The 15,500-nt window shown below is 42.4% G+C and overlaps 1 protein-coding gene across 4 annotated transcripts in view; it reads left to right on the forward strand.

Annotated features, from left to right (window-relative positions):
* The window catches only part of LOC128867536 (uncharacterized), a 79,169-nt gene extending 67,408 nt beyond the window's left edge, over window positions 1–11,761 (forward strand). For 2 of the 4 annotated variants that reach the window (XM_054108833.1, XM_054108834.1), the window contains exons 6-12: window positions 1,318–2,610; window positions 2,671–3,018; window positions 3,087–3,404; window positions 3,481–3,631; window positions 9,610–9,815; window positions 10,388–10,571; window positions 10,653–11,761. In XM_054108833.1, coding sequence (XP_053964808.1) covers window positions 1,318–2,610; window positions 2,671–3,018; window positions 3,087–3,404; window positions 3,481–3,631; window positions 9,610–9,815; window positions 10,388–10,571; window positions 10,653–10,974 — 2,822 coding nt within the window. In that variant the 3' untranslated portion in view covers window positions 10,975–11,761. The remainder of the gene's footprint in view (window positions 1–1,317; window positions 2,611–2,670; window positions 3,019–3,086; window positions 3,405–3,480; window positions 3,632–9,609; window positions 9,816–10,387; window positions 10,572–10,652) is intronic. The other 2 variants (XM_054108836.1, XM_054108837.1) reach the window with 1 other exon arrangement.
* The last annotated feature ends 3,739 nt before the right edge of the window (window positions 11,762–15,500 follow it).

Consider the following 15,500-nt stretch of genomic DNA (forward strand, 5'->3'; position numbering starts at 1 on the left):
AGTCGATCCAATTTGCAATCGAAAAGAATAATTTTTGTACAGATTTCGTACTGAAGTAAAAATTTAACATTGCCTCATAGTACGAGTGTCCATCTAAAATTATTTTCTGCACGGAGCTGAGCAGATAAATATTGCTATAACTGCATTGAGAACATTAATTATGGCAATTTCATTTAATAATGCCAATTTTTTTAGCTTCTTTTTCCATCTTCTTTCTAAATTATTATACTTTGTAGTTACACCAAAATTTTAGAACTTTCTCTATATACGCACATAAATAATTCTCTACGCTCAAACAATTATGGGCTAGAAAATATTATAATTTTGCACAAATTCGGGAAGTCAAGCCAGTTTGATCCTCCGGTCATTGCACTTGTAATGGCTTTATAATAAGAAGATAGAAAAAATGCAAATAGTGACCTTAAAAATGTGTGTTCAGACACGAATAATTTTGATAATTTCTTTAATTCCACATGGGTAAGTGGCGGCATTTTGTTCATGCGACTTAAGCAGAACAACAGAAATATTTCTCACTAAGGCTATAAAGCAACAATAAAATTTTGTACATATACGCACATTTGTGGATGGTCTGATGGAAACGCATTCAAGCGGTCGAGCATTCAGAAACTTGGCATTTTACAAAAGAAACGGTCACAAAAAAAAAAAAAAAATACCGAAAAGAAAAAAAAGAAAACTTAAAAAATTACCAACAAGAACTTATATTTCTGCCAAGTGAGTTTTACACGGCACATCCGCGAGCTGCAAACCATCTTCTTTTTTTAGTCTGCCAAATCTTTTGTATTTGCAATTTGTTTGAAATGGCTGCTTATTCGTATCGCATTACTCCTGTGATTCTGTTATAAGCAAGCATTTATGCACTCCCACATTCCGACATACATACTCGTACATATGTATGATTTTATCTGCTGCGTGGTTGGCAGCCAAAATTGGACGATTAAAGAAGATAACAATTCAATGCGTTTAATCGCAAAATCTGCAATTGTTTTGGCCTAACATTACCTTTGTTGTTGCTCTTGCTGTTGTTGCTATCAGTGCGCGCATATACGAGTACACAGCATATTTCTATATCTATTTCTATTCTTCTGCTGTGAGCTATGCGACCTTCGCGTTACGCTTGTGACTCCATTGAATCGACGCGTTGTACACGCAAGCGTCAAGTTCCAGCAGCTTCAACGCAGGCGCACTCTTCGCCCCAATTTCCTCTATTCATCTACCAACCAACCATTCGCCAACCATAATAAATTTACACGCATATGCCAACTACTCACCTATGTATTTACACATCTTCCTTTGTAGCCTGTTTCCGGCGTGTACTGGCTGGCAAGCGCATTTCTCCGCGCTGGGTACGACGCACATTTGCCTGTGAACGCGTTGAGGATTGTATGCGTCAGTGTGGCATTGAGAAACGTTTCATGTGCGAAGGTTTCAATTATCGTCTTGATCCATCCGGTCATGGTCAGGGCGATTGTGAGCTAATCGAAATACCGCTGGCCCAAATCGATGTATACTCCAGTTCTAGTCAACGTGACTCGAATCTGCTGAGACATCCCGACTACGACTACTACGAACGCGATCGCAATGCGCCGTCCAGCTGCAGACGTTCGGCGTGTCGTGAATGTTCAAAAGGTGGCACGTTAAGCAGTCCGCCATTGTATTTTAAACCTAGTGGTTGGGCTGACAAGCCACCATATCGTGAAGATCATCATTACTTACCATCTCCACCTAGCGCTAGCGGCTATGGTAGCGACGAACATCGTTATCGTCCACCCAGCAGCACTGCCATTGATCACTATCAACCATCAGGACCACCACCACCGTCTTTGTCATCTGTTTCGTATGATCATCGACCACCTCTACCACCACCACCGTCATCGTCATCGGAGTATCATCATTCCAGCGGGTTTGAATTCTCTTCGCATGGTTCATCTTATTTCGAGCATACACCACCGAGCGGTTATGGCAGCAGTGGCACAGGTTCAGGCCCAATCGATCGCTACGATTATATACGTCCGGAGGATCATCATCGTTATCGGCCAGGTAGACCGGATCGTTGGGAATCTATACCCAGTAGTCCTGGCTATGAGAGTGCGCATTATCGTCCGCGGCCTGAAAGCGATCGATTTCGTCCACCCTACAGGCCAGGTCCCGATTACTCTCCATATAGGCCAGGTTCGCACGAACTAAGTGGACCATCGGCACCATCAAGCTCATATCGACCAGGTCCACCGGCACCACCATCTACACACAACTATTTAGACCGTGATGGTCCACCGCCAAGCAGTTATAAAGGCTCCACAAAATATATACCCTACCTCATTGGCCAGGAGAAGGATTGGGGCAGCTATGGCGGTAGTTACGGTGGCAGCTATAATAAACAGTCATCCTACTGGGGATTAAATGAATACAATCGGCGCAGAGATCCGCTTGATTTCAATTACTTTGAGTTGGGTGGTTCAAAGCGCGGGCCAACGCGTGAACCAAACTCTGTGCTAAGCTATCCTGGCTCAAGCTATGGCGGATACGGCGCAGAAGGTTTCAGAGATCGACACGATTACAGGCATTCGTGGACAAGACGCCCGGGACCAGATGGTACATTGAGTTTTAAAAATGGATGAAAATTTCAGTTAATGCTTATCTTTACTTTTATAGAGTGCTCAGCAAAGATTGGTGAAGGTTTCCGGCTACACAAAACAGCCATAAAGCATTCCTCTACTGTGCCAACACTTGTGGAGTGCGAACGTTTGTGTTCGGGTCAAGATGGTTTCACCTGTCATACGTACAGCTATCGCTACAATCAAGCGGGACGTGATAATTGCATGCTATGCGAGCGCCCCATCAACTCGTTGGACTATTACGTGGATATTGAACCTGATAGGGACTACGACATTTACTCGATGTCCGATGATATGGATGCTTGCCGCAAACCGTCACGTAACGATGGCCCGGGTCGTTATGGAACCGGACCTGGAACGGCGCTTACAGATACGCATAACGCACGTGAGTGTTTAAAGTTAGCGTTGACCCAACTATATTTTATACAAATTCCTACAATTACTTTATTGCAGAGTGTTTCTTCCGCGCTATCGATGCCACACGTTTCTTCAAGTCCATTGTGCGCGATTCGTTGACAGTTCGCTCGGTTGGCGAATGCGAAATGGAATGTATTAAATCGGTCAAATTCACATGCCGTGCGTTTGCTTATCGTTACGGTCAACAGCGACATGCAAGCGTCATTGATAACTGCCAACTGAGCGACTGGCCGGTCAGAGATATGGACAAGGAGCGTCATCTGATACAGGATGCGGTATTCGATGTGTTCGAGCGTGCGAGTTATGGTCATGGCTGTGAAATACAACCGATTGTGGATGAGAAACATAAAAAATGTTTGTGAAACTTGCAAACCCTTTGAAGTGAATTAATTTTAATGTACGACATTTGGATTTCTTTATGCAATTACAGCAGTTTGTTACTTGGGATATGGTTCGCCGGCGAAACTACTCTCAACAGCTATTAAGAAAGTGATCTCTGTGCCGTCTGAGCTGGCTTGCAAAAAGGAGTGTATACGCTTTCGGGAAACCACATCGTTCAAGTGTTACTCTTTTAGCTATGGGTAAGACCTTTATTTAATTCTCAAAATCCATTATTTAATTTCACAAAGTTAACTTAATTTCATCAAAATATGAGAGCTTCAGTGAGCTCACGATTTGCATATTACAGCACAGGTTTTAGCTCTGCTACACCTTATGAAGTTTTGGAGCTCTTTCCCTATTTAAAAGAAAGGATAAATAAATAAATGAATACATTTGTGCTCCGCCGCACACTTGTGGCCTGCGGTAGCCGAGTGGGTTGGTGCGTGTCCATCATTCGGCAATGCATGGTTTCGAATCTCCGTGCATGAAGCATCAAATAATAGGGATACTAGAACAGGTTTTATCTAACAGCGATCATCCCTCGCCAGACGATGGCAAACCGCCAGTGTATTACTGCCATGAAAAACCTCCTTATAAAATCCATCTGCCATTCGAAGTCGGCCTAAAACTGTAGGTCCTTCCATGGGACGCACATCACAATATGGCGCAGAAGCTCGGCCAAATACCCAATAAAGGGTGTAAGCGTCAAATAAATATTTACAGTATTCGCAATATCGCATCAAAAACAAAAAAAAAACAAAAATTGTCAAAAATCAAATACCCAAAGTTTTATACAGATTTTGCTTGGCAGTTTTGCACGAGGTTGAGCGTTACCATATCGATTGCGTTTCCAAAGCTAGTTCCTCATTTAGTTCTGTTTTCAGAAAGGAGAGTGATGGGAATAGCGGCAAGCGAATACCTACCTTAGCGAGCTCGTCGGCTCTCTCATTTGATTCTATTCCTTTGTTTCTTGGTATCCAGTGAAAAGTGGCCTGCCCATTTCCGTCGAGTTCATCCATATTCTGTTTGCATTGTTGAGCACATTCCGAGTTAGTGCAAGGAGCCATAATTCGAGACCTTTCTGCCATCAATTTTGCTCTATAATGGCCTTGGCTTTTTACCAAATTTAACTAGTGAAATTACGTAGTGTGACCTTCTTGTGAATACCGAATGTTGCTGTGACCCGAAAGCCTCTGTGAGAATTGTCCTGACATCTTCAGTTTTAGAGCAGATCTTTGGGCTGAGTTTCTTACTACTAGTATAATTGGATGCCTGTTGAGAATTATTTCTATTGCCGCTGTTGGAATTGTGTTCATAGTGCCGGTAACATATGTTCCTGAAGTCCTTTGTACGTTTTCCAATCTTTTAATGGAAGTATCTTAACGCACGTCGTCCACCTTACTAGCGAAACTTAGAGCATTATCTAATGTGTGAGTCGAGGAGATAAGCACCAAGTCTTACTGAGTATTCTTCTGCACCCGCATAAGGCATTAGAGGCATTCTTCGTTCTTTCGTTCACCTATAATCTTTATGACAGTTTGCTATCCACGACAATTTCGATGTTTTTGATGTCAAGTCAACTACTCCCAGCCTCGGAGGTAACCAGCTTGGAATCCTGTACTTCCTTGTAAAAAGTACTAAGTCCGTCTTGTCTGGTCCGTCCGACCACTTCCGTCCACTTGTAGATCTCTCTAAGCGTCCTTGTGAGTATTTCACTCATCGCTTGTGGACACCTAATTGAGATGATAACAGCCAAATCGTCAGCATATGCCGTAAGTTTCCTTCCGCTATTCCCGATTTTCATGGGAATCCGATTTATTACTAGGTTTCATAGAAGAGAGAAAAGCACTTCTCCCTGTGGAGTGCCTCTGTTTGCCTTTTTCAAGATTTTACTGGACCTCCATTCGCCTATCACTCCTCCTTCTTAATTGGCGCTATAACCGCTTACGCGATTTTGGTCGAGTTTAATAAAGCGCGCCAGTCGTTTCTTTCTCGTGCTAACCGGCGCCAGTTGGACACACCAAGTGAAGCCAAGTCCTTCTCCACCTGATCTTTCCAACGCAGAGGAGGTCGCCCTCTTCCTCTGCTACCACCAGCTGGTACCGCATCGAATACTTTCAAAGCCGGAGCGTTTGTATCCATTCGGACGACATGACCCAGCCAACGTAGCCGCTGGATCTTTATTCGCTGCGCTATGTCTATGTCGTCGTAAAGCTCATACAGCTCATCGTTCCATTGTCTGCGATATTCGCCGTTGCCAACGTGCAAAGGTCCAAAAATCTTACGCAGAATCTTTCTCTCGAATACTCCAAGTGTCGCTTCATCGGATGTTGTCATCGTCCAAGCTTCTGCGCCATACGGTAGGACGGGCATGATGAGAGTCTTGTAGAGTGTTAGTTTTGTTCGTCGAGAGAGGACTTTACTGCTCAGTTGCCTACTTAGTCCAAAGTAGCACTTGTTGGCAAGAGAGATTCTACGTTGGATTTCAAGGCTGACATTGTTATCGGTGTTAATGCTGATTCCTAAATAGGCGAAGTCTTTTACAACCTCGAAATTATAACTGTCTACAGTGACGTGGGTTCCGATACGCGAGTGCGCCGACTGTTTGTTTGAAGACAGGAGGTACTTCGTTTTGTCCTCGTTCACCACCAGACCCATTCGCTTTGCCTCTTTATCCAGTTTGGAGAAGGCAGAACTAACAGCGCGGTTGTTAAGGCCAATGATGTCAATATCATCGGCATACGCCAACAATTGTACGCTCTTATAAAATATTGTGCCTGAGCGATTAAGTTCTGCGACTCGTACGATGCTCTCCAACATCAGGTTAAAGAAGTCACACGACAGCGAGCCACCCTGTCTGAAACCTCGTTTGGTATCAAACGGCTCGGAGAGGTCCTTTCCAATTCTGACGGAGCTGCTGGTGTTGAGCAACGTCATCTTACATAGCCGTATTAGTTTTGCGGGGATACCAAATTCAGACATCGCGGCGTACAGGTAACTCCTTTCCGTACTGTCGAATGCAGCTTTGAAGTCGACGAAAAGATGGTGTGTGTCGATTCTCCTTTCATGGGTATTTTCCAAGATTTGGCGTATTGAGAATATTTGGTCGATGGTGGACTTTCCAGGTCTGAAGCCACACTGATAAGGTCCAATCAGTTGGTTGACGGTGGGCTTCAGCCTTTCACACAATACGCTCGCTAGAACCTTATAGGCGATATTTAGAAGACTAATCCCGCGGTAATTGGCACAAATTGCAGGATCGCCCTTCTTATAGATTGGGCAGAGCACACTTAAATTCCAATCGGCAGGCATGCTTTCATCCGACCATACTTTGCGTAGGAGCTGATGCATGCACCTTACCAGCTCCTCGCCGCCATATTTGAATAGCTCAGCCGGCAGTCCGTCGGCGCCCGCGGCTTTGTTGTTCTTTAGCCGCGTTATCGCTATTCTCCCCTCGTCATGATCGGGTAGCGGAACGACAATTCCGTCGTCAACGATTGGGGTATCGGGATCTTCACTTTCTCGGTGACATGCACAGCTGTCACTGTTTAATAGGTTCGAGAAGTGTTCCCTCCATAATTTAAGATTGCTCTGTACGTCAGTCACCAGTTCGCCGTCTTTGTTCTTACAGGAACACGCCCCGGTCTTGAAACCTTCTGTAAGCCGCCGAACTTTCTGGTAGAATTTTCGGGCGTTGTTCCTGTTGGCCAGCATCTCAAGCTCTTCGCACTCACGTATTTCGGCCTCTCGTTTCTTCTTTCGGATAATACGTCTCTCTTCCTTTTTCAGCTCTCTGTAGCGATCCCACATGGCTCGCGTTGCGCCCGATCGCAGCGTGGCTCTATAGGCGGCATCCTTTCTTTCTGCGGCAGCATGACATTCCTCGTCGTACCAATTGTTTTTTCGGGCTCGCCGGAATCCGATTTCTTCTTCGGCGGCGGTACGTAGAGAACGAGAAATGTTGCTCCATTGCTCATGCATGCCGGTTTGTTGGGCAGTGCTCTCTGAGAGCAGGAGTGAGAGTCGAGTAGCGAATCTTCTGGCTGTCGGTTTCTGGTCACAGCGACATTGTGGGGAACTGTGAGGCGGATGAGCTGGCCAGACAATGGACCTGTGAGGAGAGCTGCGAGCACTGGGCATGCACACAAACTTGTAAGATCGCAAAATCCTCCTGGCCACGTGCAGATCGGAGGCGTTCGAGGGATCTTCTAAGGTTAACAAAATCTGAGCTCTCGAATTTCGTGGGTGTTCTCTCCCGACACTATCCGCGAGGTATGCATGCTGTAGGACTTGGAATTATCTCGAGTTCCCTTTTGCGTCAGCTATCTGGAATCATCTGAGCACCTTCTCCTTAGCTGCCCTGCTCTCGCGGGTCTAATATTGAGCATTTTGGTTCTCACTTCTTTGCCACGCCTGCCGGTATAGTGAGCCTTGAAGGGAAAAACCAAAATATTCAAATGTATAAGTCTTAGTTACTTTTGGTTGAAGAGCCTGACTCAAGAAGTCGCACAATGCACAAATAACTGAATGGAGCTGAAAGACATTTCTTCAGAGGCAATAATGCAGGAATCAAAATACATAAATCAGTCTTACAAGCCTGCAAGTTAAGCTGCTTTTATCGTGTCTATTTCGGAATAAAAAAAACCTAAGGCAGGTACTGATAATACTTCGTATGATTCCCAGAAGTTAAGATATCCTGACGCCAACATTTAATCGGAAGTTTGTGGTGTCCCTTGATGGTTATTTGTCCAAACGGTGGCTTTTGTAAGACGTTAAAAAAAAATCATCAATGTGGTGCTTGCTCTGAGAAGCCAAATGGAGAGTGCTATACTTAAGCTACCGTCTTTTTCCGAAAATAAGACACTATCTTATTTTTTTTTGTGTCCAAAATACGCGCTAGGGCTTAGTTTCGGGGGAGGGCAAAAACTATAGTATATTCATATATTTTTATTTAATATTTATTTTACACAGAATACAGAAATTTAAATTTATACTATTCAGGTCATCTTCTTCTGGAACATCGTCGTAGATAAAATTCTGAATTATATTCGGATTTTCTTCCAAATCCATTTCCTGTTGAATCATTGATACGAATCTCTCATGTCTTGCGATATAGCCACCGTTAAATGAATACTTCTTGTAGCCTGTGAGTAGTGAATTGAAAACATCACTAACAGTTATTTTGTCCCACGAATTTTTTACCCAATTCACAACTTCTTGTGGGCCTGGTTTTACAGAAAATTACCCCGATGATTTCATATAGATTCAATATATTCATTGATTTCCATCCGCAAATGAGCCTTTAATGGCTTGTTTATTGCAATGTCAAGTGTCTGGAGGTAACCTGCCATTCCTGCCGGAATCATTATTTGATCAATCTTCCTCTCATGTATGTATTTAGCGCGGTGAGCACTGACTGAATCCCAAACTAGTAAAACTCTATTCTGACCCCTCAACAGTGGTGACAGCATAAAATTAACCCACTTTCTTATAACTTTTGGGGTGCACCAGGCTTTTTCACTTTCAATGTCATAAATTCCAGAAACACGTTGAATCTGGTTGTTGTTGTTGTTGTAGCAGCACAAACATTCCCCGTGCATATACGAGGAATGCTGCTGAAGTGACAGTCCTTTGCCGGATATAAATCCGGGTCGTTCCGGTTACGTAGAACCGACTGTCGTGAGTCTTTTTTAGTGATTAGAATATGGCGATACTTTCTTGCCATCTGGACGAATCGCCAAAAGACAGGTAACACCCGTACCCGGTAGAGAGAACGTAAATTGACGAAGAAGCCTTGTGGTAAAGTGTTGTTTGAGCTCCTTGGGGAGCTTATTTATTTTACGAAAAGTTCCGAAAATCACGGTAGGGCTTATATTCGAAAAAAGACGGTATTCTTTGGCTCTTAAACTTCGTCAGAAATTATATTCGAATTATTTTTTTAATAATATTTTTTTTTTTCCTTGACAGTAAATTGAATACGAAAAAAAAATAATGTAAGGTTACAATTTAGTGTCGTTTCTAGCCGTCACATTATCTAGATCATGAATTTCACTGGAATTTCATTAGACAAGTTTATTACATTTATTACTGTTTTTTCCACGCACCTATAATTATATTTATTTTAGAAAATGTGTAGCATTTTAAAAACTATCATTTTCTCTCCTGCCACCACGCACAGTTCTCGCGCCACTTCCTACAATTGCGAGCTTTCGGATCTCGATCAGACTGAGCTCAAAATAAATGTCCACTACACGCACACCGATGACCGCGACTACTGGCTCTTCGCTTGGAACCCCTTTGATTGGACCTGCCGCGACAAAGTGAACACGATAGGCGGATCCCGTGTAAACAACGATCGCCGCATGGATATATTCCGTGAACCGGGTAAACTGAAACTTCTAACCTGTTGCACCTCAATACTAGTGTAAATAACAACTGGTTGCAGTTGCAATGAATAGATAATGGAAAAAAATCGATTATATCTAAAGAAAAAAAATATAAAGCTAAGCGCGCATAGTCTAGCGATTTCCAAAGAAGTGGTTTAATTTCGGTGGTGTAAAGCTAACTCAAAATAGTGAATACTTAAGTCTAGCATGTAACTGTAATTACTACTCATACTTTACTAAAAAACTATGACTCCTTGTAAAATACAAAAACAAAGAAAACCTACTGAATTAAGCTATTAACCTGTTTTGTAAATAAGTTAAAACTCTACTTACTGGCCTAATTGTTGTTGTATACTTGTGCTCGTAATGCCCCGTATCTTACTTAACTTACTTTATAACTCCCAAGTGTCTGTTTGCCTGTTTGTACCCTGTAACCGATAACCTAACCATTTAGTACCAATCTCCGAGTATAAATAATTTTGCTATTACCTGGTCTTGGTCCATTTAACAAAAAAGCATTTCGTATACAAAATTTATACTCAAAAAAATTCTTCAACCTGAAAACTTTAGGAGATGTCGCTTGGCGCCATTATACCGTCGCCGGCAAGGCGTGTCGCACGAGCAGTCCATGTGAAAAAAATATCGTAACTGGCTTCTATTCGTGTGAGATCGATGGCGGCGAAATTGGCTCGTGGGATTATTGCTGCAAGGCTGAGCACCCCTGTGGCTACTCGCAGGGGTTCGATTATCCATGGTAAGTTACTGCAACACGGCTGATAAATTTAACTTTGCTAACAAACAATTACTATGCGGCCGGTTTTCCCCCTTCATTCAGGTGCTTTGTGGGCGATGAAGCCGATCAGTGGCGTAAATGTAGCGATCGTTATTATCCTGGCAATAAAACAACGACGACGTCCATCGCACAAACACATTCCAGCATTAAATTTTCGACTCTCAAAAGCGACAAGAAGAAACATGCCAGCGATAATAGCAGTTCGAATAAGGAATATCAACGACCGCCACGTCCTGGTGGCTTGCAATCATTGAGCGATTTTGCTGCTGCGCGCCTCTGGCCAGTTACATACCTGTACAGTGAGGGTCCGCCAAATTCCACAGAGTTCAGCAACTTTGTTGACTGCAACAAGGAGTCGTGCTAGCGGCGCGCCAACTTGTCTACATAGAATACACATCCCCACAAATAGTGACTTGTAGTTGAGGCAGTTAGACACCACCGAGACAAAATGGTAGCACAACCACATTTTGAACGTTGATATCTGCTTTTTTCTGAAAGAAAAAAAAATTATAAAAAATCTGTGTGATTTTTCACTTCCTCTCTCATTCAGCTTACACTTTATGGCCCTAAAATTCAATTAGCTCTAAAACTGCACACCAAAACGCTTTCTAGAAACTTTAATTAAAAACTGTGGAATCCAAATGAAAAGTTTGATGAGATTTTCTAATTTTTATATATTATTTTAAAATTGTATTTATATGGTTTTTGTAAGGCAATAAGCCATACTTTTATACAAAGCAATGAACATTCAAAAAAACTAAAGCAACAAAGAAAAATATTAAAAATATTCAAAACTGTTGATGTGTCACCATTTTGTCGCGTGATGTAACATTTGTAGGTATTTTGCATCCAAAAATTAGAGATCAAAAATTCATAAGAAATAATTTAGAAAAAAATGTGATTTTCTAAGAGATTTGCAGATTTAGAAAGGCAGGTGATTGCATTTATTGAAAAATTAAATTAATAAATCCACAACTAATTTATACACACATACATACATACATATTCGTATGTATGTTGCAAATTTACTGCTCCAAGTAGATCTAACTTTAGGAAACCTGCTAGAACTAAAATGTAATAATAGTAATAAGCATTAATGTGTCGCTTCCAATGTAGTTTTATATTTATTTAACGTGAAATAAAAAATAATTAATTTACATGCTGATTTGAAAAAAGTCTTATGCCACATTAAGTGTTCAATGCGCATAGCAACCAGTCTGTGAGTATTGTTCAAAAAGCAGATCTTACATACGAGGTGTATGCGAAGCTACGAAACTGCTTCAATTGTGCCATCACTTTTATCAATACTCGAAGCACTGCTAATATATTCTCTTGGTATGGCCCCAATAAGGCAAAACTAGGGCCTTTCATGAGGGTTCTCAGTTTTGGGAATAGGTAAAAGCCGCATTAGCTCAAGATCGGTAAATTCGGTGGTTAAGTCATGATTTTGGTACTGTTTTTGGCCAAAAAAGTTCAATACTTTATATTCCATTACATTAGAGATAAGATTAGATTGGATTTGTGAGGGGTTGGACAAGTCCAAGCACTCAGTCAGTAGACCATTGTACTACACCCGGAGAGATTTCAGTAGAATAAATAGAGATAGGAAAGATAAAAAGTGGGTGACAAGACGGATAATTAGTCTCTTGGGATTCATTGATGAATTTTAAGAGATCCGGAAGAGGAAGAGTATGAACTTTATCCATACTCAGTATATCGCAACCCACTATCCTATGTCTGATTCTGGAAAACGCCGGACAGGTACAGAGAAAATGGTCTGCAGTGTCGTCATCCTCAAGACAGGATAGGCATATCGGGCTGTCGACGACCCCCATGGCAGCCATATGCTGACCACAGACATTATGCACTGTGATTACACCCACGAGTACTCTCAGGTCCTTTCTGCTGAGTTTTAGGAGAAAGGTTGCTATTTTCCTCTTTGGTTCTTTCACAAAGCACCAACGTCCTCTATGGGTAGACCTCATGAAGTCGTCAATCTATAGTTGAATCAATGCAGAATTGATACCTAGAAAGGGTTCAGGGTCTAGTGGCATACTTGTAGAGCCTTCATTAGCGAAGTTATCAGCTAATTCGTACTCTGTAATACCTCAATGTCCAGACACCCAAATAAGACTAACTTTGTTGTGATTTGCAACACAGTTCAGTTTTGTCTTACATTCACCTACTAACTTCGAAGAGCAGGAAGGGTTAGCAAGGACTTTCAGTGCTGCTTGACTGTCACTACAAATTCCAATACTGTTGCCCGCCACTTTTTCTCAATTAGCCAGTACGTCACATTCAAGATAGCATAGACTTCCATAAGGAATACCGAGACCATCTGTCCTGTGGCATAAAAGTACTTAGTGTCTTCGTCCGCTTCCATCACTGGCTTTGGATCCGTCGGTGTAGAAAGTGTGCTGATATCCCGTTAATAGGTTCTCTGGACTTAACCATTGATCTCTATCTGGTATCAAAACATCATACTTCCTACCGAAGCTAACGACAGGCACCCGATTGGCCACTGGCATCGAAAACAGCACCGCTCCGACAACTGGTGGTATATCTGACAGTGGTCAGTGCTTACTTCATTTCCCCAGACTCCGTTTAACTTGAGCCTGTACGCCGCCTTCATTGCTTCCTTTCGAATTTGAAGATCTAGAGGTTGCAAGTTCAGAATGGCATTAAGGGTATGATAAGGGCGTTATACCCAAGCACACACTTCTCTGTAGCCTGTTTAGGGGTTTTACTCTGGAATTAACCATTGTGGGTTTCCACCATACTACAGAGGCGTGTGTAATAATCAGTGTACTATCGCCGGTCTTAGACCCCATGTCTTGCCAAAGGTTCCCTTATGGTATACTGCCAGAAGACTTTTAGTGTTCGAGAGACCTACTGCTCGACGTGCTTCTTCCAGGTAAGCTTACTATCTAGGGTTACTCCTCAATATTTAACCTCAGCAGACAGTTGCAGTGTTACCCCTTTCAACGTGTCAAAATCAGTCTTATTCGGGTTCCTGGGCACATAGATATTGAAGGAAATTGTAAAGCCGATGAGCTAGCCAGGAAAGTTCCTACTCTTTAACTGCTCAGTGATAGAAGTGTCATTGGGATACTTATGAACACGAGCAAACTAATAACCAAAAACAACATTATGCAAGAGGCCAATAGAGCATGGAGAGATGAAGATACAACTAGGTTACTATGGCCGCAAATAAATAAGAAAAAGACAAACTAACTGCTTAGCATCTCAAGAGAGGATATCTCGAAGATTGTGGGTCGAACCGATCATTGGTTATTTGGCAGGCATTCCATGAGACTATGAGTGTTCTCATGAATATTGTAGAAGTTGTAGTGATGAGGAACAGGAAGAAACAGTTGATCACTTCCTTTGCAATTGTCCAGCCTTAGCTAAAATCAGAGCAACTTTTCTACTTAGGTAAATATTTTTTCTCTTACGGAACTATCTGACGTGGGGATGGGACCAATCCTGCGCCTCATAAGAGCCACAAAATGGTTCCACGAAGAAAAATAAATGAGGTTCGCATGTCGCACAGAAGTATCACAACGGACCTGTTAGGTCAAAGGGAGTTCCTCGTACAGCCTACCGAATAAGCCGATGTGCCGCTAAAAGCAGGTCTGTTATTACCACACCTTCTCAATTCTTTTCACCATGTGACACACCAATACCGACCGTTAGCACCCCCAAAATTTTGGATGGCTCCTTCGACAGTTTGCTCTCGCTCTCGGCTCATACAAACGCAATTGCCACTAAAGTCCAAAACCGCAACAAGATCCTCAAATCGTTAGTCGGCAGCACTTGGTTTAAAGGAAACGAAATGTTACGCTACGCCTTTCTGGTCGCCTGATACTCGTGAATCGCAGCGGACAAAGCTCCATACCATTCATAATACTACACCAGGACAACCACGGATGCCGCTTGATGTTTTGCCTACAACACCTTCACAATGCGGATTCCATACTCCTGGCCAAGAAGCACAGTAAAATGGTCGGTACGCAACGAAGCAGCCGGAGGTATCACCCCTGCAAACATTCTAGAGGCAGCTCAGGAGGCAGCTCTTCAACTACACTGACGAGGTCCAGGACAAAACACAACTACAACTACTGGACCTGACAGTATGTAGGCAGACATTAAACGACATTCATCGAGAGACCCTTTTCACGTTCCTAAGCTTCCGAACCCCGAATGCCACTATCGGAGTCCAACCATCCCCCATTGCAGACGAAGACCTTCAGCTGCTTCGTGAGACACGAGTAACTTTGGCTCAATTCCGTTCTGCATATTGCAGCAGATTAAACTTCTGTTTATGGAGAATCGACCCTGACATACCCAACATATGTCCAACATGCGAAGGTACACCGCACGACACTAACACCCTATTCACATGACCCATCAAACCTACTAACTTAATACCCCTCTCCCTTGGAACACAACCTGTCGAAACAGCACGTTTTTTGGGCCTATCGTTAAATGAGTTATGGCCCAGACAGACGGCGTTGTTAATGTGGATTACCAGCGCATTTAATTCGGATTAAAATTGTAGTGTGACAGACGGTTGTTACGCAGATTAGTGAACAGCTGATTTGCTCCTTAGATAGTTTTGTCAGTAAGAAATTGATCACAGGCAACAAATACGGGTATTAGCTGCCTTGATATTAGGAAACAATTATTTATTTAAAAAAATCTTATATTACAACTTCTCAAACTGCTTCGAAATATCAAAACAAGGAATGTCATTTTCAAACAAACTAGCATTTTTGAAGGCCAACGAGCATTGCATCCAGTCTTTCTTCTGCTTCTCTTTAAAAGTTTCATTATTTTTCATTTACAATATTTTTTAACTGTCTTTTTTCCGCAATGTTGTATTCAAAA

This window comes from Anastrepha ludens, chromosome 6 (genome assembly GCF_028408465.1).
Source record: "Anastrepha ludens isolate Willacy chromosome 6, idAnaLude1.1, whole genome shotgun sequence".
In the NCBI taxonomy this organism is placed as follows: Eukaryota; Metazoa; Arthropoda; class Insecta; order Diptera; family Tephritidae; genus Anastrepha; species Anastrepha ludens.